A 27,315-nucleotide genomic window follows, 5' to 3' on the forward strand; every position below is an offset into this window, starting at 1 on the left:
GCTTCCGCCCCCGCCATGGGGAGGATCCCATGTTGACGTATGCGCCGAGGTGGGGAGCCTAACAACAGGCGAGGCTGTGCCACCCGCACACTGCCATTCGGACCGCGGGGAGCTAGGAAACGCCTGAAAACCTGCTCCAGGGTGCACGCCAACATGCGGTGTATACACCCTCAGAGAGACAGGAGGGGCCGAAGGGTCGACCTCCATCGGGCCAGGGCACCCGACGGGCGAAGACGACATATGGTCCGGAGCGGGCAAGAGTTCCATGTCGGAGGACATCCGGTCACGGGAAGCGATCGGCAGCGCGTGACCCAGGGAGGCGCCCGGCGGTTGCAGCGACGCGTCCACTACGGGCGTCGCCGGCGGGAGAACAGGCGGCGGCGGTGGTGGCGGCGGCACGTCGCCATGGGGCAAAATGGAAGGCAGCGTCGGGAACACCTGGGGATGAGGCGAGCCAGTAGGTGGGTCCCCAGGGTGCCGACCGGACGGCACCGTCGCTGAAAGCAGATGGCGAGCGGCAGATCCCATGCGACGACAGAGGCGCAGCTGGTTGAGATGCCGGCGCACCTCACCAGAGGCCCCCAAAACCAGATACATAATGCGTCCGAGGCAGCGAAGAATGCGCCCTGCGAGCCAACGCCGTGAACCTCGGTAGTGACGATAGTAGACAACGTCGCCTGGAGCAAAAGCAGGTGTCTGCTGCTGCACAGGAACCTGATGCGGTGGATGTAGCAAAGACATCAAGGTTCTATGATGATGATCGTTGAGCAACTCAGCCAGCGAGCGACCATCTCGGGGCTGAGAGCGATACGAGGACAAAAAGAGCAATAACGCGTCCTCCCAAGAAAGTGACTCTTTTAACTTCAACATCTGCGACTTGAAAGTCCTGACCAATCATTCAGCGGCACCGTTTGACTGTGGCGAAACTGGCGCGGACGTCAGACGTTGAATACCGTTGGCCTTGCAGAATGACTGAAATTCTGCAGACATGAATTGTGGGCCATTGTCGGAAGCAATAGTCTGTGGAAGACCTTCAATGCAGAAGATAGCAGATAACGCTTGGATGGTGGCAGATGACGTCGTGGAAGACATCCGGACAACAAAAGGAAAATTACTGAATGAATCAACCACAACCAACCATCGAGCATTCCAGAATGAACCAGCAAAATCGATGTGTAAGCATTGCCAAGGGGAAGTGGCTTTTGGCCATTGAAAGATTTTCCGCGGTGGGGCTGATTGTTGTTCGGCACACGCCATGCAAGAAGAGCACATATTCGTAATCGTGGCATTGATTCCAAACCAAGTACAGTGCTGACGAGCAAGTTGTTTCGTTCTCACTATACCCCAATGTCCTTGATGGAGAAGCCGTAAGACAGAGGACTGTAGCGAACGTGGGACCATGACCCTGGACTGATCACTATCAGAACGCAACAGCAAAACACCACGCCGAACAAAAAGTCTCTCCTTGTGAGCAAAAAATCGGCAAACCAACGGATCCCCGGTCCATGACTTTGACAAGGGCCATTGCGTAGCAACAAAACGCAGAAAGGTAGCAAGGACAGGGTCAGCAGCTGTGGCTGTAGCTACACAACGAAAATCAATCGGAAACGATTTGACCACAGCATCGGTTTCCGAATCAATGAACATGCAAGCAAGTTCGGAGGAATCGAATGCTCTATCCTCAGCAACAGGCAAACGGGACAACGCATCGGTGTTTCCGTGCTTAGCAGTGGACTGACACAAGATATCATAGCGGTACTGCGAGAGGAAAATAGACCAGCGAATGAATTTCTGCGCTGTACGTGGAGGTACAGGCTTGTTCGGATGAAAAAGTGATGTCAAAGGTTTGTGGTCTGTGATGATGGTAAAGTGACAGCCATACAAGAAATCATGAAACTTTGTAACACCAAATACGAGAGCCAATGCTTCTTTCTCGATCTGTGAATAATTTCTTTGCGCAGACGAGAGCAATTTGGACGCAAAGGCAACAGGTCGATCATGTGATCCATCTTTGTGCGCAAGCACAGCACCGATTCCAAAATCCGATGCATCCACCATCAACAAAAGGGGCTTCTGGGGATCGAATGGCGTAAGGCAAGAACACTCCTGGAAATTGAAATAAGAACACCGTGAATTCATTGTCCCAGGAAGGGGAAACTTTATTGACACATTCCTGGGGTCAGATACATCACATGATCACACTAACAGAACCACAGGCACATAGACACAGGCAACAGAGCATGCACAATGTCGGCACTAGTACAGTGTATAGCCACCTTTCGCAGCAATGCAGGCTGCTATTCTCCCATGGAGACGATCGTAGAGATGCTGGATGTAGTCCTGTGGAATGGCTTGCCATGCCATTTCCACCTGGCGCCTCAGTTGGACCAGCGTTCGTGCTGGACGTGCAGACCGCGTGAGACGAGGCTTCATCCAGTCCCAAACATGCTCAATGGGGGACAGATCCGGAGATCTTGCTGGCCAGGGTAGTTGACTTACACCTTCTAGAGCACGTTGGGTGGCACGGGATACATGCGGACGTGCATTGTCCTGTTGGAACAGCAAGTTCCCTTGCCGGTCTAGGAATGGTAGAACGATGGGTTCGATGACGGTTTGGATGTACCGTGCACTATTCAGTGTCCCCTCGACGATCACCAGTGGTGTACGGCCAGTGTAGGAGATCGCTCCCCACACCATGATGCCGGGTGTTGGCCCTGTGTGCCTCGGTCGTATGCAGTCCTGATTGTGGCGCTCACCTGCACGGCGCCAAACACGCATACGACCATCATTGGCACCAAGGCAGAAGCGACTCTCATCGCTGAAGACGACACATCTCCATTTGTCCCTCCATTCACGCCTGTCGCGACACCACTGGAGGCGGGCTGCATGATGTTGGGGCGTGAGCGGAAGACGGCCTAACGGTGTGCGGGACCGTAGCCCAGCTTCATGGAGATGGTTGCGAATGGTCCTCGCCAATACCCCAGGAGCAACAGTGTCCCTAATTTGCTGGGAAGTGGCGGTGCGGTCCCCTACGGCACTGCGTAGGATCCTACGGTCTTGGCGTGCATCCGTGCGTCGCTGCGGTCCGGTCCCAGGTCGACAGGCACGTGCACCTTCAGCCGACCACTGGCGACAACATCGATGTACTGTGGAGACCTCACGCCCCACGTGTTGAGCAATTCGGTGGTACGTCCACCCGGCCTCCCGCATGCCCACTATACGCCCTCGCTCAAAGTCCGTCAACTGCACATACGGTTCACGTCCACGCTGTCGCGGCATGCTACCAGTGTTAATGACTGCGATGGAGCTCCGTATGCCACGGCAAACTGGCTGACACTGACGGCGGCGGCGCACAAATGCTGCGCAGCTAGCGCCATTCGACGGCCAACACCGCGGTTCCTGGTGTGTCCGCTGTGCCGTGTGTGTGATCATTGCTTGTACAGCCCTCTCGCAGTGTCCGGAGCAAGTATGGTGGGTCTGACACACCGGTGTCAATGTGTTCTTTTTTCCATTTCCAGGAGTGTATGTATGGCATGGAGGTGCTCGGGATTGGGATGTATGCCTTGGGCATTGGGTACATGTCCCAGGTAGGGCAAGTCACGAGCAAAAAACACACATTTGTCCTTCCGTAAGCGAAGACCATTTTGTCGCAAGACCTGAAATAATGTTCTGAGATTGGTTAAATGTTCTTCTTCCGTCTTTCCGGAGATCACAATATCGTCCAGATAGTTTGCTGCAGTAGGGACCGATGCACAAACAGTTCGGAGATATTGCTGAAACAATGCAGGGGCAGATGCACACCCGAATGGCAGTCGTTGGAATTGATACAAACCAAGATGCGTGTTAACCACCAAAACGTGCTGGGAGTCTTCGTCCACCGGTATTTGCAAGTACGCATCTGCTAGGTCCAACTTCGAAAAATATTTACCCGGGCACAGTTTGTCCAAAAGATCTTCCGGGCAGGGTAAAGGAAAAATTGCAATCACTAGTTGTGGATTCACTGTTGCCTTGAAGTCCACAGAAAGTCTCAATTTTCCGGAAGGTTTTGGCAAAATTACTAAGGGTGATGCCCAGAGAGAAGCCTGCACACGTTCAGTTACACCATGTGATTCCAAATCGTGTAATGTTTTTGCGACCTCATCACGCAATGCGTGGGGAACATTGCGCGCTCTGAAAAATTTCGGTTGCGCATTTACTTTTAGTTCCAAATGTGCTTTATAGTTCTTAGTGCAACCAAGGCCCAGTGCAAAAATGTCTGACAATTCTTCACATCGACGAGAAACACTGTCTGAAGGCACAGTCTGGTTCACGGATAGGACCTGATTTACTATAGACAAGTTAAACAACTGAAATAAATCGAAACCAAACAAGTTCACTGCAGAAGAAGAACGAAGGACGTAAAATGACACAAGTTTTGTTTGTCCTTTGTATGTTGCAAGAAGGCTGCACTGTCCTAATACAGGGAGATCTTGACCTGAACAACTAGTTAACTTAACATTTGCGGCATGCAACGGAGGTGTGCCCAGCTGTTTATACATGTCTTGATTGATCAGTGAAACTGCAGCTCCGGTATTGAGCTGGAATGGTATCACTTTGCCGTTAATGTCCAAGTCTACAAAAAGTTTATTGTCCCACTGATGACAAGAGCGACTGTCTCGTGCAACATGAACTGACACTGGTACATAATCACTTGTGACTTGACAGGATTTCTGGCGATGCCGACGCACACTATTTGTGGGACGAACACAGTCACTGTTAGAGAGAGTGGCACTGGGCGGAGTGGAATGAACTACATGAATTTCCATGGGCAAAGTTTCACGAGCCTGAGTATCCTTGGTTCGAATTTGGCGCAAAGCAAAGGGCCTGGAATGGTTGTGAGTGTCTGTTCTGAGCTTTTTCTGGCAAAAACTCTGAACATGTCCTTTTTTATTACAGAAAAAGCAAATAGCCTGGCGTGACGGGCAATTCTCACGCGATTGTCTAGTAGCACACCGCGGGCATGATTTTAGCACTGCATTTGCTTGCTTGCACGGCACACGTGGCTGAGAGCCTCTCGGCAGCGGCGCGGCCAGGCGCTAGGGCTGTTTACTGCTCCGTGCAGCTCTCCCAGCGGGCCGGTTAACCTGACACACGGCTGGTGAAGTTTCAAATGATTCCTGAGCTAAGTCAAGTGTGTCCTGCCGATCCAATATGTCCATCACTTGTTGAAGGGAGGGATTGACTAGTTTCAAAATCTGTTCCCGTATACGAACAGCAGAAACGTTCTGTGCAATTGCATCACGTACCATAGTATCTGAATAAGGGAGTCCACATTGACACTCAAAAGCACAATCCCTAGTAAGGCCTTGCAAGGTTGCAACCCACTCCCAATTAGTCTGACCTGCCATACGTTTTGTACGAAAGAAGGTATACCTTTTCGCAACTACATTGACTGATTCTTTGAAATATGCATCTAATGCAGACAAAATTTCGTCGTAGGACAGAGTTGCTACGTCACGGCAGGGAAATAATTTGACTATCACACGGTACGTTTGGACGCCGACCAATGACAACAAAAAAGGCTGCCACTCGTTACCTTGAATTTTGTAGGCGGCGAGATGGAATCCAAATTGGCGTGACCACTCCGTCCAGCTTTCCAGTGCAGCATCAAAAGGTCGAAAAAGTGGTGCAACAGCGTGTTGTGGCTGCGTTAGCGGTGGAGCGGCTGCTGCCGCATTGTTTTGCATCGCACGTTGACCCTGGACGAGCTGTCCAAGGGCATCCAGTAAGGCCTGCGTCTGCTGATTCTGTAAGCGATAAAATTCAGACAGTACATCTGGAGATTGTGGTGAAGCCATTACACAAGTAAATCAGGGCAATATCGATAAGAACGCAGTTTTGCCTCGACGCCAATGTTTTGGTTGGCAGGAGAGCCAACACCGTGTTACTAGAGGAGGCCGAAAGGCACGTGTTTTAGCTCATGCAGGTTGGCATGAGGTCTGGAACAGGACAAGGAAATTAGAATTTAGAAAAAAGGACGTAGCTGGTGGAATACTTAACTTTAATCCATTAATGGTGAACGTCGGTCTGGACGGTACATGATTCACAATATCAATAGTAACTGATAATGGCGTCTCGCTAGGTCGTAGCAAATGACGTAGCTGAAGGCTATGCTAAACTATCGTCTCGGCAAATGAGAGCGTATTTTGTCAGTGAACCATCGCTAGCAAAGTCAGTTGTACAACTGGGTCGAGTGCTAGGAAGTCTCTCTAGACCTGCCGTGTGGCGGCGCTCGGTCTGCAATCACTGATAGTGGCGACACGCGGGTCCGACGTATACTGAAGGACCGCGGCCGATTTAAAGGCTACCACCTAGCAAGTGTGGTGTCTGGCGGTGACACCACAACTTTCCCTGCTGTTCTATCCCGTGCAAGCCTCTTCATCTCTGAATAACTACTGCAGCCTACATCCATTTGAACTTGCTTACTGTATTCATCTCTTGGTCTTACTCTACAATTCTTATCCCCCACACTTCCCTCCAATACTAAACTGATGAGTCATTGATATCTCAGAAGGTATCCTACCAACTGATCCCTTCTGCTAGTCAGGTTGTACCACAGATTTCTTTTCTCCCTTGTCCCATTCAGTACTTCCTCGTGATGATGTGATCTACCCATCTAATCTTCAGCATTTTTTTGTAGCATCACATTTCAAAAGCTTCTTTCTTCTCTAAACTGATTATAGTCCATGTTCCACTTCCATACGTGGCCACATCCCATACAAATACTTGCAGAGAAAACTTCCTCACATTTAGATCTATATTCAATGATGACAAATTTCTCTTCATCAGAAACACATTTCTTGCCACTGCCCATCTACATTTTATATCCTCCCTGCTCCTACACTCACCCATTACTTTGCTGCCCAAATAACAAAACCAATCTACTACTTTAAGTATCTAATTTCCTAATCTAATCTGCTCAGAATCACCTGGTTTAATTTAACAACATTCCGGTATCCTTCTTTTGCTTTTATTGATGTTCCTCATATACCCACCTTCCAAGACACTATCCATTCCATTCAACTGCTCTTTAAAGTCCTTTGCTGTCTCTGACAGAATTAAAATGTCATGGGCAAACTTCAAAGTTTTCATTTCTTAAACTTTAATTCCTACTCCAAAATTTTCTTCAATTTCCTCTACTGCTTGCTCAATGTTCAGATTGAATCACATCAGGGATAGGCTACAACCCTGTCTCACTCCCTTCTCAACCACTGCTTCCCTTTCATGCCCCTTAAGTCTTATAACTACTGTCAGGTTTCTGTATTATTGTAAATAGCCTTTTGCTCCCTGTATTTTACCCCTCCTACCTTCAGAATTTCTAAGAGATACTCCAGTCAAAATTGTCAAAAGCATTAGCTAAGTCTACAAATGCTATAAACATAGGTTGGTCTTTCCTTAACCTATCTTCTAAGTGATAGGATCGATATTGCTTTACGTGTTCCTACATTTCTCTGGAATTCAAACTGATCTTATCCAAGTTTGACTTCTACCAATTTTTCCATTATTCTATAAGAATCCATGTTAGTATTTAGCAGCCATGACTTACTAAACTGATAGTTTGGTAATATTTATACCTTTCAGCACCTTTTTTCTTTGGAATTGGAATTAAAATATTATTCTTGAAGTCAGAGTGTATTTTGCCTGTCTCATACATCTTGCACATGAGATGGAAGAATTTTGTAATGGTTGGCTCTCCCAAGACTATCAATAGTTCAGATAAAATGTCATCTGGTTCCAGGGCCTTTTTTCAACTTACATGCTTCACTGAGCTGTATAATTCTTCTTGCTTTATCATATCTCCCACCTCATCTTCATCTACATCCTCTTCCAGTTCTACCATATTGGCTTTACGTTCATCTCCCTTGTATAGACCTTCTATATACCCCTTCCACCTTTCAACTTTCCCTTCTTTGCTTAGGACTGGTTTTCCATCTGAGCCCTTGATATTTGTATAGTTGCTTCTCTTTTCTCCAAAGGACTTTTTAATTTTCCTGTAGCCATATTGTTACAATTGTCCTCTAGTCATTCCTGTTAGCCATTTTGCACTTCCTATCAGTTTCATATTTGAGACATTTGTATTCCCTTTGGCATTCTTCATTTGCTTCATTTCTTTATTTTCTCCTTTCATCAGTTAATTTCAGGATCTCTTGTGTTATCCAAGGATTTCTTCTAGGCCTTGTCTTTTTATCTATTTGATCAGCTGCTGCCTTCACTATTTCATCTCTCAAAACTACCCATTCGTTTTCTACTGTATTGCTTTCACGTTTTCTAGTCAATCATTCCCTAATGCTCCCTCTGAAGCTCTCAACAACCTGTGGTTCTTTCAGCTTATCCAGGTCCCATCTCCTTAAACATTCTTAAATAATGCATTTATAAGCTCTTTAAACCTATTTGTACACCATTTATTTCTCCATTCTGTATTCTGATAACTTCCACTTACGATTATTACAAGGGTGCTGCAAAAATGTACACCATGAAATTTAAAATTAATATTATACAGTAGAAAATATTTCATTCCTAATAATGAAGGGACACACTAACAACAGATGAAAATGAAATAGTCATCTGCACACTTCAGTACACATGAACAGAAGCAATGGACAAAATATCAGTATTCACACAAAACTAATTTCTAATACAAGTAGAATTATTCAATACCCTATGTTGTAATAATGCTGTTGAAGTTGTTTTAATCTTTTCTCTAATTAACAGTGTTTCAGAGTCCTGATGGGAAAGCATTTTGTAAATCCTCTCCTTGTTGTTTTTCACATTCCTACTTCCTTCCTCCCTCTCTTACTATGTCCTGTCCTGTCAAGCCTTACACACTTTTATTTCTTTTTACCTTGGCTTACATAAATCTCTTGTCTTACATCACATTTAGAAAGTTCAATCTTCATAGCTGCTTCTCCATATCACTTTCTATATTATTTCATGCAGACCTCATCAACTTACTTTTAGCTCCATCTTTCAATTCTTATATACTCTTATATGCTTGTTTCTTACATGTGCTCCATTTCTATCTTTGACTTCTTTTTTTGGTTTATCTTCATCTTTGAGTGCCTATCTGATGTTTGGTATTTTGTAACTTTCCATTACGTATGTACCAGTATTCATTTTACCACATAATCTTTATTTTCTTTACTTTATTACATCATTTGTTTTTTCTTGTCAGATGCATTCAGTGTGGATTTTTTAAAATATTTCTCTGTACTAAGACTTTGGTAACTACTACTTTTTCACCCTAGTTCTGTCCGCAGCTCGTGGTCTTGCGGTAGCATTCTCGCTTCCCGTGCACGGGGTCCCGGGTTCGATTCGCGGCAGGGTTAGGGATTTTCTCTGCCTCGTGATGACTGGGTGTTGTGTGTTCTTCATCATCATTTCATCATAATTGACTTGCAAGTCGCCCAAGTGGCATCAACTACAAAGGACTTGCAATACGGCGGCTGAACTTCCCCGCATGGGGAATCCTGGCCAACAATGCCATACAATCATTTCATTTCACCCTAGTTCTTCCTTTTGCATGACTTGAGCATCACTTTTACTTTCATTTTTCAATTTTTTCTTGGTGAGTTCTCATAAATCTTTGTAAACATACGTTGTAAGTTATGTGAGTAAGAATAAATTTGTGTATTTGAAGAGAAAAACTACTATCATTAACTAAATGTTATTCAGATTTAAACAGTCATACAGAAAGAAGAAATTATTGCTATTCAAGAGGTATATGGGACTATTGAGTAGTAACAATTCAGTTGATGTGTAGCACTGCAACCAATCAAGGAAAATTCTTTTCTGCATAACATAGGGCTGATTATTTTTGTTACTGACAAAACAATTTAAATTTGGCTTCAAAATATTGAGATGTAACAACGAAGAATTTCTGATGTTGTGCATTTTAATACAACACTTCATCTATGTTGTTTTATTTTGGGGCACTATTTGTGACCCAAAAATTATAATACCATGATTTAATTTTTTTCTGTTAGTTCACTTTTTTAATATTTTATTATATTTTCTTGATTCAAGGTTTTTTCTTAAAAGTACATTTCTGCATTTTAAGGTGGCATTTTGACTTTTATGGAAGAACAGAAACTTAGGTTTCTTTTTTGCAGCTTTTGAAAATAGCTATATGTACAAGGATAGTTTTTATAGTTGACAACTGTGTAATATTTAAGCTGATGTATTCTACTAATCTTTTTAATGTCATATATTAATATATTCTGAGACAACTTATCACACACCAAAAAGCTATATCTGGGGCTAGAAGCAAGCCATAATACACATGTATCATTGGTTCATAAAGCTTATCTGTACCTATGTACAACTACATATCTCCACTGTTTGTATATCTTCACTGCAAGCAGCCAGGGAAAAGCTCTTTAATACTAATTACACTGGCAGCTACCAACATCAATGTTTCTTTATTTCCCTGTGAGTTTTGTAGTTGTCATCAAGTGAGAAAGAACTACACTATATAATCAGTGAACTGTAGACTGAGAAAAGATTTTCATGTATAGAACACACAGTTTTTTAAACAAGTGTGGTCTTCCGCCAATGATAACTCAAATATATAGTAACTCACAGAGTATTAGGTCTATCTTCAAAACTTTATTTTTGTTTCTTTGCTAGAATACTTAAGATCCATTATGTCCTGGGTATTACAGCTGCTGCCAATTCCTTGAAGATAGTGAGCTGTTGTAAATTTTCTACGTTAATGTTATCCTCTAAGAGCCACTATTACAATACCTTGTGTTACTCATGTTAGCCATTCTGTGGCGTCAAATTTATGCAAATTTTATTTGAATAATACTGTGACTATTTATCCAGAGCCCATTAAGATCCAGCTGGATGTAAACTCACATAATACTGAAAAAAAAATAAAAAATGAACTGGTTCTGTTTTACTTACAGTATGGAACTAACAGGCATTTTTGTAGCTCCTCGAGATCTTTTACTATTGCAGAGTCCAATTGCGTGTAAGTGCCATTGGGGTTTATGAATAAAACATCCATTTCCAGCAACTTATCATAAATTCAAATCTATAATCTTCAGGAATTTTTGGAAACAAAATATGAAGTTTTTTAGTTATGTGACTTTATTATTGCTTTATATTGTTGTGGTCATCTAATACCTACAGTTATTTTTAAATAAATTCATTGTGCCAGGAAAATTTAACACTTTACTAAATAGTGTTTAATTATAAAATTAGTAAATGATTTCTAAAAATTAATATTTGCAAAAATGCTAGTGATACAATACATACTATGTTTTAGAAACATTTTCATATTCAATATTTGTTCAAGTGAGTATTTCTGTAACTGAAATTCATTTGCTGTACGGCATGTGAATCATGAAATCCTAGGAAGCAATAACATTAAGAAAATTATTTTACTAGATATTTCATACATAAGGGGAGTAAATGATTTGTAACTTCTGGAAATATAAACATAATATTTATTTCAGTCTCTGTTAACAATAACTGCAGGTTGGTGCCTAATCTTGCCACAATTATACTTTTCTGTACTTTCCTGCTTCCTTGGATGGGCTCAGGACCACAGTGGAATCTAGTAGTGCGTCACCATTCAGATATCTGTAAGAAAAACTGGTGGCGTAACTTGCTTTTCATTCACAACTACTTTGGATTTGAAAATATGGTAAGTAAACCATTAATGTTGACCTTTTTAATGTATTGGTGTCATTAGTACAAAAAATGCACTGTTCAGTCACATTAATGTGGTGACCTGTCAAAGCCTGAATAACCATCTTTTGCAGTGCAGACCCTGCAAGACATGCAGGAAGAGAATCATTGAGGGTCTGGATGGTACTGACCGGGATATGGGGTCATGCCTACTTCAGTTGAGAACCCATGGCATGAACAGCCTGATTGAAGTGGTCCCACATATTCTCAATGGGGTTTATGTATGGGGAGTTTGGTGGCCAGGGGAGTACAATAAATTCAACATGGTGGTTCTCGAACCATGTACGTACACTGCAAGCTGTGTGTCACACTGCAACACAGCGCTGCTGGTCGATGCCATTGTGCTGAGGGAAAACAAACTGCATATAAGGGTGGACATGGTTGCCAAGGACAGATGCATACTTGTGTTGTTCCAGCGTGCTTTCCAGAATGACAAGATCACCCAGGGAATGCCCTCCAGCCAGGACCCTTCTGACGATTGTTGCAGGGTGCTTGCTTTCAGATGTTTCATGCCAACAGCCATCTGCCCCATGGAGCATAAAACATGTTTGATCTGAAAAGACCAACTGTCTGCACTCAGTGGACATCCAGTTGTGGTACTGGTGTGCAAATTCCAACCATCATCACCGATGAACAGCAGTCAGCTTGGGTGCACGAACCAAGCCCCTGCTGAAAAGGCCCGTTGTTGAAGAGACAGTATTGGTAGCCCCTTGGTTCATCTGGGCAGTCAGTTACTCAACAGTTGCATGTCTATTCGCCCATACACATCTCCACAAGCATCACTCACCCCTGTCATTTATGGTCTGTGATACACCACAGTTGTCTCAGTGCCAGTTTTAAATAGTGCCATTTTGCCATACACAGTACCACAGCAGCATGTGAACAGTTTATAAACTTAGCCATTTCAGAAATGCTTGTACCCTTGTCCTGAAAGGCATTGATCATATCCTTTTGGACTTCAGTTAAATCACTCCATCTCCGCATTATGACAATGACTACATTGTTTTCTGTGTCCCGCCGACATGCTTTATATACCCACCATTATTAGTAATTCCACCTGCTTTCTGTGAGTGGTTACTGTATGTCAATGACAAATGTAGGCAGTGGTCCCATTAATGTAACTGGACAGTGTAAATGTAAATTCTGGGATTTAATGCAGAGGTGACAGCTTCATTTAAAATATTTTGTGCATGATAATCATGAATATTTCATAAGTTTGAGGTTGTTCTTTAACAAATCAGATGTACCCCAGCCTCCTTCCCCCTTATGACTGTAAATGAGCAAGTGCACTATTTCTTATTACCTCATGGTGATTAAATGTTAAATCCTAACCTTCTGCCCTCTTTCATCTAAACAGCTATACATATTTAATTCCACAATAACTAAGTCCACTTCAATAAAAATAACGCTCAACATTTAATGTTATCAGATCTTGCTTCACATGTAAGTTGGTTCCAAAGTGATTACTATTGTTCCGACATTAACTGAAATTATCCTTGTTAAATAATCCTACATGGAATTTTACAAAGGAATGAAGTTGCATTTGACAACATGTAGAGCTGAGCTAACAGTGAGAACACATATGTACAAAACCAAGTACATTAAGGCACATTTATATGCTGGATCTCAATTTGGAATTAGCAAGTTCGGATTTTAATGGTGGAAGCAGTTTTCACCAACAACAGTTGGACAGTAAAGGGTGGGGACACATACTGATGTATAGTTACTGATTACCAGCCTATACTTTGGCACCTTGGGCTGGTTTCTGATGCTTTCTGCACTGTCTCAGAAATGTCATTCTGTTGCTGTAATTTGTTCATGAGACGGGGACATGAAATTTGGTGGCCTCTTGGAAATATTTTGAGAGGGGTAAGTTACGTACTGGTACCAGATTTCATACTCCTCTGAAAGCAAAACTTCACTGCACCCTATGCATATTGAACACAGTCATCTTAACAAAACAGGTAGGCAAATAGCTCACACACCGTGAAGGAAATGTGCCAGTCTGCATGAAGGAAGGAACCCTTTCTGATCTAGATATTCAAAGATCTCCCAGTCAATACATAACTCTCTTGTGTTTCACTAAATATGTGCAGAAGGAATAGTGTATAAATATGTATCATTACCTGAAAAGGGTCCACAGATGTGGGGCAGTGGCAGCAATTGCTCCAAAATTAGTCTGGTAAAAAAATAACTATTGCAAATAACAATTGTGTATATCAAATTAGCTTGTATCATAAATCTTAGAACAGCATGCAATTGCTGAAATGCCACAATCATTAATTTTCAGAATAATGATAGCAAAAAATTTTCAATAAATAGTTACTCACATGTAGCACTTTTAAAGTATTAAAACTTCAGTTTACTATACTTGCTGAATCACAGTTGTTTACCCTTATTTCTATTTTCACAGTGCTTGACACATACACACCATGTGGGAATAGATACACAATTATTTGCCATATCTCCACTGCTTGTATATCTTCTCTGGAAGTGGCCAAGGAAAGGCTCTTTAATACTAATTTTACTGGCAGCTGTATCAACATTTCTTCGTTTTTATGTGACATACACAAGAAGGCTCACCCACTTTGTATTTTATGGAATTTCGTGAGTATTGCTCAGCAAATAGTTAATAATATTACAAAAAAGAAATATAAAGAAACATATTTATAAGTATTTGGCCACTGAAATGGGCAGCCTAAAGCCATTTATGACTTATTGTTAACATTTATCACAAAGTCCATTTTTCCTGTGTAACCAAATCTATGTTATTAACAACATTTATGGAAGTGTTTGGATAATTTTCATCCTACTTGAAGTTTTATATATTTTAAATTATAATCACATAACTGATTTGACATTTCTGTCATTGCTTCATTTTATCACACTGTAATCAATATGCTTAAGTTTTTGTGCTGGGCTCTAACATCTTGGTACTTCCCAGCACACCCTTTCTTGAATGTTATCACTCTATTGTATAGTACTGTTTTTTGTGTATGTACATGTATATCAAATTTAATTAATATATCCATTTAGTTACCTCACTCCTTTAAAATATTAAAACTTTTTTGAATTCTGTTTCTCTATATTACAATATGTCATTAAAATGTACTTAAAGCTTTAAGGTTGTAGTTTGTTATTCAGTAAATTTGTAAGGTTTCAATACTTTTTTTCACAGCCCTTGAAAAACTTGATTAGTTACCCACTTTTCAAAATGGGTAATAAACAGTTTCCTTGAGTTAATGAACAGCTGCATTTTTAAACATTTTTATTAACATCTGAATAATTTAATAAAAATGGGCATCCCTTTAACACTTTGGTTTATAAAAATTTGAAATTGCTACTGCTGTAATTTTTAAATATGGTAATTGTGATTAATAGCTTCTTAAAGGAATTTGGTGTCTCATTTAAAGTGACACTTGATTCTATTGTTCTAGACATTCTGTATAATTTGTGGGATATGTGTACCTCAACATTAGGTCTAATCATTAATTAGTTGAATATAAAAGGCAGTTAGTCTCAGGAAGAAACAAATTCCCACCTAAAAGAACTGAATGTAGTTGTTCTAAACAGTTTTGCCCATGGACACTCCTTTTCAATTCTGCCTCACTTTTTTTGCATCATTATTCTTAACTTTGTTTACATCACCTCATTATATTGTAGCTGTGAATCATGCATCCCATGAAAATTAAATTCTGCATTGAAATGGTTCTCCTAATTTAAAAAAAAAAATCTAGATGAAACATGAAGTCTGTTAGTATTTTCCAATGGTAAAGAAATCGAATCACTTAAAAATGAAGAAATTCACGATCACTGCTGACGAAATTGGGAATATGTCGATCGTGTCTCCAAAAGAATGTTGTGGGTCTCATATTTCATGTGAAAACTGGACATATACTTGCTAATGAGTATCTTATGATGGACCTTCTGTATTTTATAAAATTTAGTCCATATGTACAATAAAATGTATGTACATTCCACATCTTTTCATAAACCACTGGAATGCTTTCAATCGAACTTTGTACACATACTTACCCTTTGGAAAGAACCACTGTGAGAGTAAGAACAACCTACCTCTCAAAGGGATGGGGGTTTGGGTGAAAAGGATGTATTGCTTATGATGTGCAAATAGCCAGATTATATTTATCCGGTGTTTGAGAAGATGAGCACTTAGTGACTTGGAACCAACTTTAAACACTATTTAAAAATCTTACAAGGCTTTTTAGTGCTACCAACCCCCACAAAATGATGAAAGGAACTTATTTTATTGCTTACCACTGTTTCATTGTTCATGCAGTAAAACTGTTGCTTCAGGCATTTTTTATTACTTCTTTACTAATAACTCTATTCACAACAATTTTTGCAGATAGTATTCATATACAGAGTGGTCCATTGATAGTGACTGGGCCAAATATCTCACGAAATAAGCATCAAATGAAAAAACTACAAAGAACGAAACTCGTCTAGCTTGAAGGGGAAAACCAGATGGCGCTATGGTAGGCCCACTAGATGGTGCTGCCATAGGTCAAACGGATATCAACTGTGTTTTTTAAAATAGTAACTCCCATTATTTATTACGTATTCATGTAGTATGTAAAGAAATATGAATGTAATAATTGGACCACTTTTTTTGCTTTGTGATAGATGGCGCTGTAATAGACACAAACATATAAGTACGTGGTATCATGCAACATTCCGCCAGTGAGGACGGTATTTGCTTCATGATACATTACCTGTGTTAAAATGGACCATTTACCAATTGCGGAAAAGGTTGATATTGTGTTGATGTATGGCTATTGTGATCAAAATGCCCAACGGGCATGTCCTATGCATGATGTTCAGTACCCTGGACAACATTATCCAAGTGTCCGGACCGTTCACCAGATAGTTATGTTATTTAAGGAAACAGGAAGTGTTCAGCCACATGTGAAACATCAACCATGATCTGCAACAAATGATGATGCCCAAGTAGGTGTTTTAGCTACTGTCAAGGCTAATCCACCCATCAGTAGCAGACAAATTGCATGAGAATTGGGAATCTCAAAAATGTCGGTGTTGAGAATGCTACATCAACATCGATTGCACCCGTACCATATTTCTATGCACCAGGAATTGCATGGCGACGACTTTGAATGTCATGTACAATTCTGCCACTGAGCACAAGAGTAATTACAGGACAATGACAGATTTTTTGCAAGCATTCTATTTAGCGACGAAGCGTCATTCACCAACAGCGGTAACGTAAACCAGCATAAATATGCATTATTGGGCAACAGAAAATTCATGATTGCTGCGACAAGTGGAACATCAGAGACCTTTGTGGGTTAATGTATGGTGCGGCATTATGGGAGGAAGGATAATTGGCCTCCATTTTATCGATGGCAATCTAAATGGTGCAATGTATGTTGATTTCCTACATAATGTTCTACCGATGTCACTACAAGATGTTTCACTGCATGACAGAATGGTGATGTACTTCCAACATGTCCGGCACATAGCTTGCGTGCGGTTGAAGCGGTACTGAATAGCATATTTCATGACAGGTGGATTGGTCATCAAAGCACCATACTATGGCCCACATGTTCACCGGATCTGACGTCCCCGGATTTCTTTCTGTAGGGAAAGTTGAAGGATATTTGCTATCGTGATACACCGACAATATCTGATAACATGCGTCAGCACATTGTCAATGCATGTGCGAACATTGCGGAAGGCGAACTACTTGCTGTTGAGAGGAATGTTGTTACACATATTGTCAAATGCACTCAGGTTGACAGACATCATTTTGAGCATTTATTGTATTAATGTGGTATTTACAGGTAATCACGCTGTAATAGCATGCGTTCTCAGAAATGATAAGTTCACAAAGGTACATGTATCACATTGGAACAACCGAAATAAAATGTTCAAATGTACCTATGTTCTGTATTTTAATTTAAAAAACCTACCTGTTACCAACTGTTCATCTAAAATTGTGAGCCATATGTTTGTGACTATTGCAGCACCATCTAGCACAAAGTGAAAAAAGTGGTCCAACTAAAACATTCATATTTCTTTACATACTACATGAATATGTAATAAAAATTGGGGGTTCCTATTTAAAGAAACACAGTTGATATCAGTTTGACCTATGGCAGCACCATCCAGCGAGCCAACCATAGTGCCATTTGGTTTCCCCCTTCAAGCTAGACAAGTTTCATTCTTTGTAGTTTTTTCGTTTGATGCTTATTTCATTGGATATTTGGCCCGGTCATGATCAATGGACCACCCTGTATACCACTGAATGCATCTGCAAAAATATATCTTTATGTGGCACATAGTTCAGAAGATATTGTGTCACAAACACTGAGGTGCATGGAAAACTGCCTCATCATACAATGACATTATAATTTATTATTAACTCTAGCCACAAAATAATTTGCAGGCAGTATTCATGTATACCATTGAAGGTACTTGCAAAAATACCGGGTGATCTTAAAGTCAGCACAAATTTGAAAACTTAATAAATCACGGAATAATGTAGATATAAAGATAAAAATTGACATACATGCTTGGAATGACATGGGGTTATATTAGGGGAAAAAAAAAAAAAAAAAGAAAAAGAAAAAAAAAAAAAAGAAAGGTTCACAAAATGACTCGTGAAAGATCTCTTGGGCGCATCCTTTGGTGATGATCATGTGCTCAGCTGCCACTCTCATCATGCTTGGCCTCTCAGGTCCCCAGACCTCAGTCCGTGCAATTATTGACTTTTGGGTTACCTGAAGTTGCTAGTGTATCACAAATGACCGACATCTCTAGGGATGCTGAAAGACAACATCCGATGCCAATGCCTCACCATAACTCCAGACATGCTTTACAGTGCTGTTTACGACATTATTCCTCGACTACAGCTATTGTTGAGGAATGATGGAGGACATATTGAGCATTTCCTGTAAAGAACGTCATCTTTGCTTTGTCTTGCTTTGTTATGCTAATTATTGCTATTCTGATCAGATGAAGCACCATCTGTTGGACATTTTTTGAACGTTTGTATTTTCTTGGTTCCAATAAAACCCCATGTCATTCCAAGCATGTGTGTCAATTTGTACCTCTCTATCTACATTATTCCATGATTTATTCAGTTTTCAAATTTATACTGACTTTTTGATCACCCGGTATATCCCTGTAAGACATATAGTCAGGAGATACGTCATCATAGACACTGAGATGCTTGAAAACGTAACTGCAGGGCAAAATTTGCAAGAGATATAGCTAAAATATGTGTACAAATAAGCTCGTTCTAAACTCCTGGATCAATTTCAATCAAACTTGGTACACACGTTACTTTCTACTTGGAAAGAAATAGTGTGGGGTTGAGAACAACCAGCTTCCTATTGAGCTGGGGATGATAACATGGCAACAGAAAGCGATGGAGGGAGGAGATGGACTGACCAACAGGGGGAAGTAGGAGATGAACACAGATAGGGGGAGGAGCAGAGAACAGAGAGATGGAAGGAGAAAATGGTCAGAGTGAGGGAGAGGAGGAAATGGACAGAGAGAGAGGGGAGGAGGAGATGGAGAGAGAGATGGGGGGGGGGGGGAGGGGGAGGAGTTCGACGTAATTCAACCTTAAAAAAAAAGTAACATCACGGCAGATATACACTGATGATCCAAAACATAATGACCACTGCCCACTATGAGACCATATGCTGCCCCACTACTCTCTTGCAGTGCGCGATTTCCTAAACAAACACTTTCCAGAATGGTGATTCATTAGCAGCACCAGCTCCCTTGAAATGGACACCAAGAAATCCTGACATCAGCTCACTTAACAACTCATTACAGAAAGTCAGTATAGCACATGCATCTGCCGTCATTATGGTACAAATGAAGAACTGTGCAATCTGTTGAGGACGCATTTCGCATTATGAACCAGACATGCTCAAAAATATGTCAAGAAGAACATGGAGATATATGGAAATGTGTCTACAGCATGATGGGGAACATACCAATATACTGGATACTTAATACGCAAGTGGTACTTGCACTTAAACAAATCAAACCAATTAGTATTTGATACTAGGGCATGTGACATTGTAAAGAAAGTATATAAGCATTGCAGAGACAAATGGGGAATCATTCTGGTGATGATAAGGAGCCTCAAATCGAGAAACCATCTGACATAAGTGACTTTTATAAAGGGCACATTGTCATGGGTTGATGCTTGGAAATGAGCATCACAGAAACAGGGAAGTAGATTGGCTCTTCACTCGCTACTGTTATGAGCATCTATGGAAAATTGTTGAAGGATGGTGAAATCACAACTAGGCAACAAGTTGTTGAATGTCCATGCTTCATCACAGAATGTGGACGTCGGAGGCTTCTCTCCTCTGTAAAAGAGGATAGGCACTGTTCTATGGCATATATGACAACAGGATAGAATGCAAGTGCAGGCAAAAGTGTTTTAAAGCACATTCTTGAAAATGAGACTGCTGCAGATCACCCCCCCCCCCTCCCCCCCCCCCCCCCCGCCCATCCCCTGACCCCTCTCCTGCCACATTTCCACACTGATCATCAGTTATGACTGCAGTGGGTACAGGATCATCAAGATTGGATTCTGGATCAATTGAAACATATCACCCGGTTCGATGATATCATGTTTCTTGTTACTCCAAATCAGTGGTCATCTCAGGATATGCCATTATCCAGGCAAACAACTGCTCAAAACTGCAACAAGGATGCAGTGTGATGAGGGCAGTATCATGCAATGGAAGGCATTCACCTGGACTTCTGCAGGACTGCAGTTGTAGTTAAAGGTGCCATTACAGATTGGGACTACCTGAATTTTGTTGTGAACCACCTCCATCCCATCATGCTTGATGTCTTCCCAAATGGCAATGCCATCTTCCAGCAGGATAAATGTCTGTGTCACAAAGCCAGAAACATGCTACAGTGGTCTGAGGAGCATGTTAATGAATTCATGTTTATGTCTTGACCATCAAATTCGAATGATTTGCACCCAGTGTAACACTTCTGTGGTATTATCAGGCACAGCCTCCATGCCCACAAACCACCAGCCTGTAATTTATACTGGAATTTTATGACTTCTGCATAGATATCTGGTGCCACATACCTCCAGGACTTATCAGATCCATGCCATACAGAATCATTGTTTTATTGTATTCCAAACATGGATCAGTATACTACAAGGGGCATTCAATAAGTAATACAACACATTTTTTTCTCCACGATTTCAGTTAAAAAATGTGGACTCTGTTGTGGGACATCATGAAATATTCCCACTTCTGCCCCTACTACTTCATGAAGTTGTGATAGGTCGCAGTGCTATATGTATCCTTCAAAATGACATCTGTAATGGAGGTGTGTTCCAAGCAGAGAGCTGTCATTGAGTTTCTTCTGACAGAAAACCAGAGCATTGCAGATATTTATAGGTACTTGCAGAATGGGCAGTGAACAGAAGCATGGAGAGTCATTGGCTGAGGTGTCTATCATCCTCACAACAAACAAACCTGTCTGATCTCATGTGTGCTGGCCAGCCGCATACAGCTGTGATACCTGCAGTGTTGGAACATGCCGCAAAAATGCGAACAAAATTCTTTCTCTATGACAATGCAATGCCTCACACAAGTCTACACACCTGAGAGGAGCTCACAAAACTTCACTGAACTGTTCTACTTCATCCACCCAACTGCCCGGATCTTGCACCTTCCAACTTCCATCTGTTTGCCCCAATGAAGGATGCACTCCATGGGGAGCAGTATGTGGATGATGATGAGGTTGTTAATGCAGCAAGATGTTTACTCCCTCATATTAGGCAGGTGGTCATCTGTTTTGACTCGTCTATTTATACACTAAATATAAAATATTAAAACATTTACAAAAAATTATACAGGACAAAATTGTACATATAAAACTCAACAAGTAATGTAAAATCTATGTGAGTCCCACAAAAAATGAACAGGCTAAAGAAATGAACATAAAAAGAAGAACATCTTGTTGCACAATGAAGAAAAGATTACAAATTCAACTGAAACAAAAAGTATTCAGTAGCTATATCACTGGAATAGTTGAAAAGTCACTGAAAGTAAAGTCACTGAAAATCAACAGCTAATGAAAAGAATCAACACCTGTAAATTATAAACATTTGTTAATAGTGTTAGCAGGCAAGAAATAGTAAACCTCATAAAAGAAATAAAAACTGTATACACGGCAGGAATTGATTGTATATCAAACAGAATTTTTCAGGTCTCTCTCCAAATGTGATTGACCTTCCCATACCTCAAAAGGATATCTCAGTACAATCATACAGCTCTCCAAAAGTGCTAAAAATGATCAAAATTGATACCTTTTTACAAAACTTGTGATTAAAGAGAAAGTGATTAACTATGATCTCCTCACATTTTTTCCCATTTGAGTGAACTATTGGAAAAACTAAAGCAAAATGTCTCGATCAAGTTCAGAAACAAAAATTAAACATTAACTAATCTCTAAAATTGTTTCAGAAAACAGAAAAGTATTTATGTATTCTTTGCCCATGTACTCAACTGAAATAGCTAATGAGAAACAGTCGACAACAGGTATATTTTTAGACTTATCAGTGTCACTGACATGGTAAACCATAATATTTTCCTAAACAAGCCTAAATGTTATGGCATTAGGGCCTCTCAAATAAATGAATTCATTCATTTGTAAGCAACTGCAAGCTGAAAGTAAGCATAAGATGCATGGAAAGAAAAACACAAATAGTTTCAAAATATTTGTCAAAGGAACACTCATTTTCTTACTGTGTCCTTTAAGTATCAGTACTGGGAAATCTTCATTTTCTTATTTATATCAGGTATCTTAACATGAATGTTGATTCATGCAAAACAATTTTCTCTGCTGATGACAAAAATTATGAGCAAAATTAGAAAGAAATCTTCAACAGGTAGTAAACTCTCTTACAAATCACCCTCAGTAAATGGTTCTCATTATGAACAACAGAAATATAAAACTTCCTGGCAGATTAAAACTGTGTGCCCGACCGAGACTCGAACTCGGGACATTTGCCTTTCGCGGGCAAGTGCTCTACCATCCGAGCTACCGAAGCACGACTCACGCCCGGTCCTCACAGCTTTACTTCTGCCAGTATCTCGTCTCCTACCTTCCAAACTTTACAGAAGCTCTCCTGCGAACCAGCACTCCTGAAAGAAAGGATACTGCGGAGACATGGCTTAGCCACAGCCTGGGGGATGTTTCCAGAATGAGATTTTCACTCTGCAGCGGAGTGTGCGCTGATATGAAACTTCCTGGCAGATTAAAACTGTGTGCCCGACCGAGACTAGAACTTGGGACCTTTGCCTTTCGCGGGCAAGTGCTCTACCATCTGAGCTACCGAAGCACGACTCACGCCCGGTACTCACAGCTTTACTTCTGCCAGTATCCTGCCTCCTACCTTCCAAACTTTACAGAAGTTCTCCTGCGAACCTTGCAGAACTAGCACTCCTGAAAGAAAGGATATAGCGGAGACATGGCTTAGCCACAGCCTGGGGGATGTTTCCAGAATGAGATTTTCACTCTGCAGAAGTAAAGCTGTGAGTACCGGGCGTGAGTCGTGCTTCGGTAGCTCAGATGGTAGAGCACTTGCCCGTGAAAGGCAAAGGTCCTGAGTTCAAGTCTCGGTCGGGTACACAGTTTTAATCTGCCAGGAAGTTTCATATCAGCGCACACTCCGCTGCAGAGTGAAAATCTCATGAGAAGAAATAGCAACATAGATAAACACAATACAAGTTTAAAAGAAAACTTGCTTATTATCTTGGCTAAAACAAGTTTCTACATTGAAATAAAATTGTTCAGAAAATTGCCACAATATATAAAATGTATAGTAATGAACAATCCATTTGAAAGATCTGTTAGAGAATATCTATAGCACCACCACTTTTGTTAAATGTGTGAATACTCTATATGACTTTCTAGTACATATAATTATAAACATGAATATTTTTCCTTACAAAAACCACATTTAAGTCCAATGTCTGATATCATCTAGTACATTAAATGTGTGTCACCAAATGGGTAAAATAGATAAATAAAAGTTTAAAGGTTAGTCATATGTATCACTCCCTCTTTAGCAGGCTCAGAACATGATTGTCAGCATTTTCAGTTGTGTGTATCTATGACAAAAAGCAATATAACTGAATATCATGGAAGAAATTGTCTGCCCCCATTAGCTGAATGGTCAGCATGATAGATTGTCAATCCTCTGGGTCAGGGTTCGAATCCTGGCTGGGTCAGGGAATTCTCTCTGCCCAGGGACTGGGTGTTGTCCTGTCCTCATCCTATCATCCTCATCGACTGCAGGTTGCTGAAGTGGCATCAAATTGAATGACCGGCACCCGGTAACAGCCTGCACGATGGGGGGCCTTAGCCATACAATTAAATAAATGGAAGAAATTTACACTCAAAGTATCATAGCCAGAGGAAATTAATGTCTCCTGACACAAGGGACTGTAAAAAATGAATTTTTAGTGCATGAGATGAATTGCACTGAAGTGTTGTATGATATTTCACTTCCAGCTAAGAGGAAGATGATGAATATATATTTTAAAATAAATGCAGATGCATCACTCTCCAAACTTGAAAAAATGTGAAATGGTCTGGAGCATTGTTTAACAGGAAGGCAATAATAACTGTGCCACAAATGGCTAACTTGACAGGAGCACACAGAAAATAGCATCAGATTGCACATATATTCCTAACAGTAGTGAAATGTATAAGGATTAAAATACATTAGTTTACAAATTTCTCCAGAAAGTAGCAACAAGCATAGCTACTAAAAATAAACCAGAAATACAGGTGCACTGGATTTACTCGGGCAGGAATAGTATGTTACCCTTAGTAGGATGTTTGCAAGGAGAAAACATGTCAGTACTAATTAAATCACCCAAAAGCAGTAATTCCTCTGCCTATGAATGGGTATCTGTCTGTGCATTGCAGTTTTTATTTGACGCAGGCACTGTAAATGAAATAACAGCCCATTTCAGTCACTGCTTATGCAAAAATAAAATAATAGTTAATTCAGAAATTTGATCCCTGAACATTTTATGAAAAGGCAAAATTAATTACTATGATTGAAAAGTAAAACACTGATATAATTATATTTTTAATTCAAATAATCACACTTTTAACATATTTAGTAGAAAACACTTAAAAATATTGTAAGGTTTTCTGTATCTCATAAACAAAAAATGATCAATAATAATTATTTTGTCTGATTATATAATGAAAAAAATTCTGCATTATATTTGAGGAACAGTATGTGATCTAACAGATAGATTTTTTTTTTCTTCTTAGAAAATTTTAATTCTGACACATTAGTGATAGTCATGAATCTTCCATTTAATTATTTCTAGTGATATTCAATATCCTAATCCTTAATTGCAATATGTGTGTGTGTGTGTGTGTGTGTGTGTGTCAACTGCCATAATTCATCATGTTATCCATCATGTTCATTTACTCCCTCTCTCACAAAATAGATTCATTATCTACTGTTGGTGCTAAGGATTCAATAATAACTGTTAGTTTATCAGTACTAATTTGTTACTCTAGATATTTGGCCGTGAAAGGATGTACTTATTTCATGTGTTACATTACCATAAGGAAGAAGTGTTGCATTTTCATATGGAAACATGTCCTGAATAACTTTGGATGTTGTGTTACTGAACATAAATGGTAATCATTAAATGTAAAAATTTATTTCAGGGTTTCCAAATTATTTGAAACGGCAGATTTCTCATATATTTTACCAAGCCACAGATTAACAGTTTATATAATGGGTATATTTGTGGGCTACTTCCTGAGGATATATGGGAGAAATTTTAAATTGAAAAAGGTGAGATTTCTATATGTAACTCAATAAATTTTATTAATTCATATTGGAATCACAAATTTTACATAGTCCATTTTATTTCTATGAGGACTCGTTAATAATTACCCTGCATAAAGAAAATAAAAAAAATTAATATACTGTCATTAAAAATAAAATTAAAATCTTGTTAACCATTATTTTGTGGTTGTTACATAATGGAGGAAACCAAATGATTTTTTTCTGTCACTGGTGAACATTCAGGGGCACAAATAACAATGATCATTTAATGTAAAGAAGGAATTCTGGTTGAAATTAAAAGGTGAAAATGGTGGCAGATAAAAAATCTCTAACCAAGAAATATTGTGTTTTTTATGGCTAAAGGCAATGTGAATATGGAGGATATTTTGTTCCAAGGTTCAGGAAAAGGGAGGTGATGTAGGAGGATACAAAAGAGGCTCCAAGTCACTTAGGATCCCTTAACTTATTTGAAATGTAGATAATGTTCAAATGTGTGTGAATTCCTAAGGGATCAAACTGCTGAGCTCATCAGTCCCTGTAGATAATGCATGAGATTCAAATGTAGGTGGCAGTACTGTCAAACAGATAAGACAAGCTAGGCTGTTGAAAACTCAGTGTAAAAACAGCAGAAGCTCTTGAAAAATGAAGAGTGAGATGAGGAAAATAGGTTGCAGCCAATTTCAGCACATAGATATAAATAAAGTGGTATGTAAGAGATGAAGTGACAAACCTGGCAGAGCAGAAAAATTGCAAGATAGCCTGATTTTCTTATAATTCTTTATATTTCATTTGTTTGTCACTTTTCTTTGCCAACCTCTTCATCTCAGAGTAGCACTTGAAACCTGTGTCCTGAATTATTTGCTGGATGTATTCTAATCTCTGTCTTCATCTACAGTTTTTTCTCTCTATAGATCACTGAAGTATGATGCAAGTCTGTCACTGAGTCTTAACAGATGTCCTATTGTCCTGTCCCTTCTCCTTGTCAGTGTTTTCCACATATTCCTTCCCTATCTGATTCTGTGTAGACTTCCACATTCCTTACCTAATCAGTCCATCCAATTTTCAACATTTGTCTGTAGCACCACATCTCAAATGCTTCAATTTTCTTTTCTTCTGGGGTTTCACTGCTACACAATGCTGTGCTCCAAACATACATTCTCAGAAAAGTCTTTCTCAAATTAAGGTCTATGTTTTATACTAGTAGACTCCTCTTGGCCAGGAATGCCCTGTTTGGCAGCACTAATGTGCTTTTGATGCTCTCCTTGCTCTGTCTGTCATTGATTATTTTGCTGCCTAGGTAGCAGAATGCCTTAACTTCATCTACTTTGTGAACATCAATCCTGATGTTAAATTTCTCAGTGTTCTTATTTCTGCTACTTCTCATTATGTTCTTCTTTCTTTGATTTACTCTTCATACATATTTATTCTGTACTCATTAGACTGCTCGTTTCATTCAGCAGATCATGTAATTCTTCTTCACTTTCACTCAGGATACCAATGTCAATAGTATTATTGGCATCCTCTCACCTTGAATTTTAATCCCATTCCTAAACCTTTCTTTTATTTCAATCATTGCATCTTCAGTGTATAGATTGAACATTAGGGGTGAAAGACTAATCCCTATCTTATGACCTTTTTAATCTGAAGACTTCGCTCTTGGTTGTCCACTCTTATTATTCCCTCTTGGCTCTTGTACATATTGTATATTACCCATCTCT

The 27,315-nt window shown here is 40.2% G+C and overlaps 1 protein-coding gene across 1 annotated transcript in view; it reads left to right on the forward strand.

The window, feature by feature from the left end:
- Positions 1-27,315, forward strand: part of LOC126249175 (nose resistant to fluoxetine protein 6-like) — a 422,987-nt gene that overhangs the window by 386,459 nt on the left and 9,213 nt on the right. Inside the window, exons 10-12 of the mRNA XM_049950831.1 lie at positions 11,521-11,689; positions 14,147-14,340; positions 25,474-25,603. Of these exons, the coding sequence (XP_049806788.1) occupies positions 11,521-11,689; positions 14,147-14,340; positions 25,474-25,603 (493 nt within the window). The remainder of the gene's footprint in view (positions 1-11,520; positions 11,690-14,146; positions 14,341-25,473; positions 25,604-27,315) is intronic.

The sequence above is a fragment of the Schistocerca nitens genome, chromosome 3 (assembly GCF_023898315.1).
Source record: "Schistocerca nitens isolate TAMUIC-IGC-003100 chromosome 3, iqSchNite1.1, whole genome shotgun sequence".
NCBI classification, from domain to species: Eukaryota; Metazoa; Arthropoda; class Insecta; order Orthoptera; family Acrididae; genus Schistocerca; species Schistocerca nitens.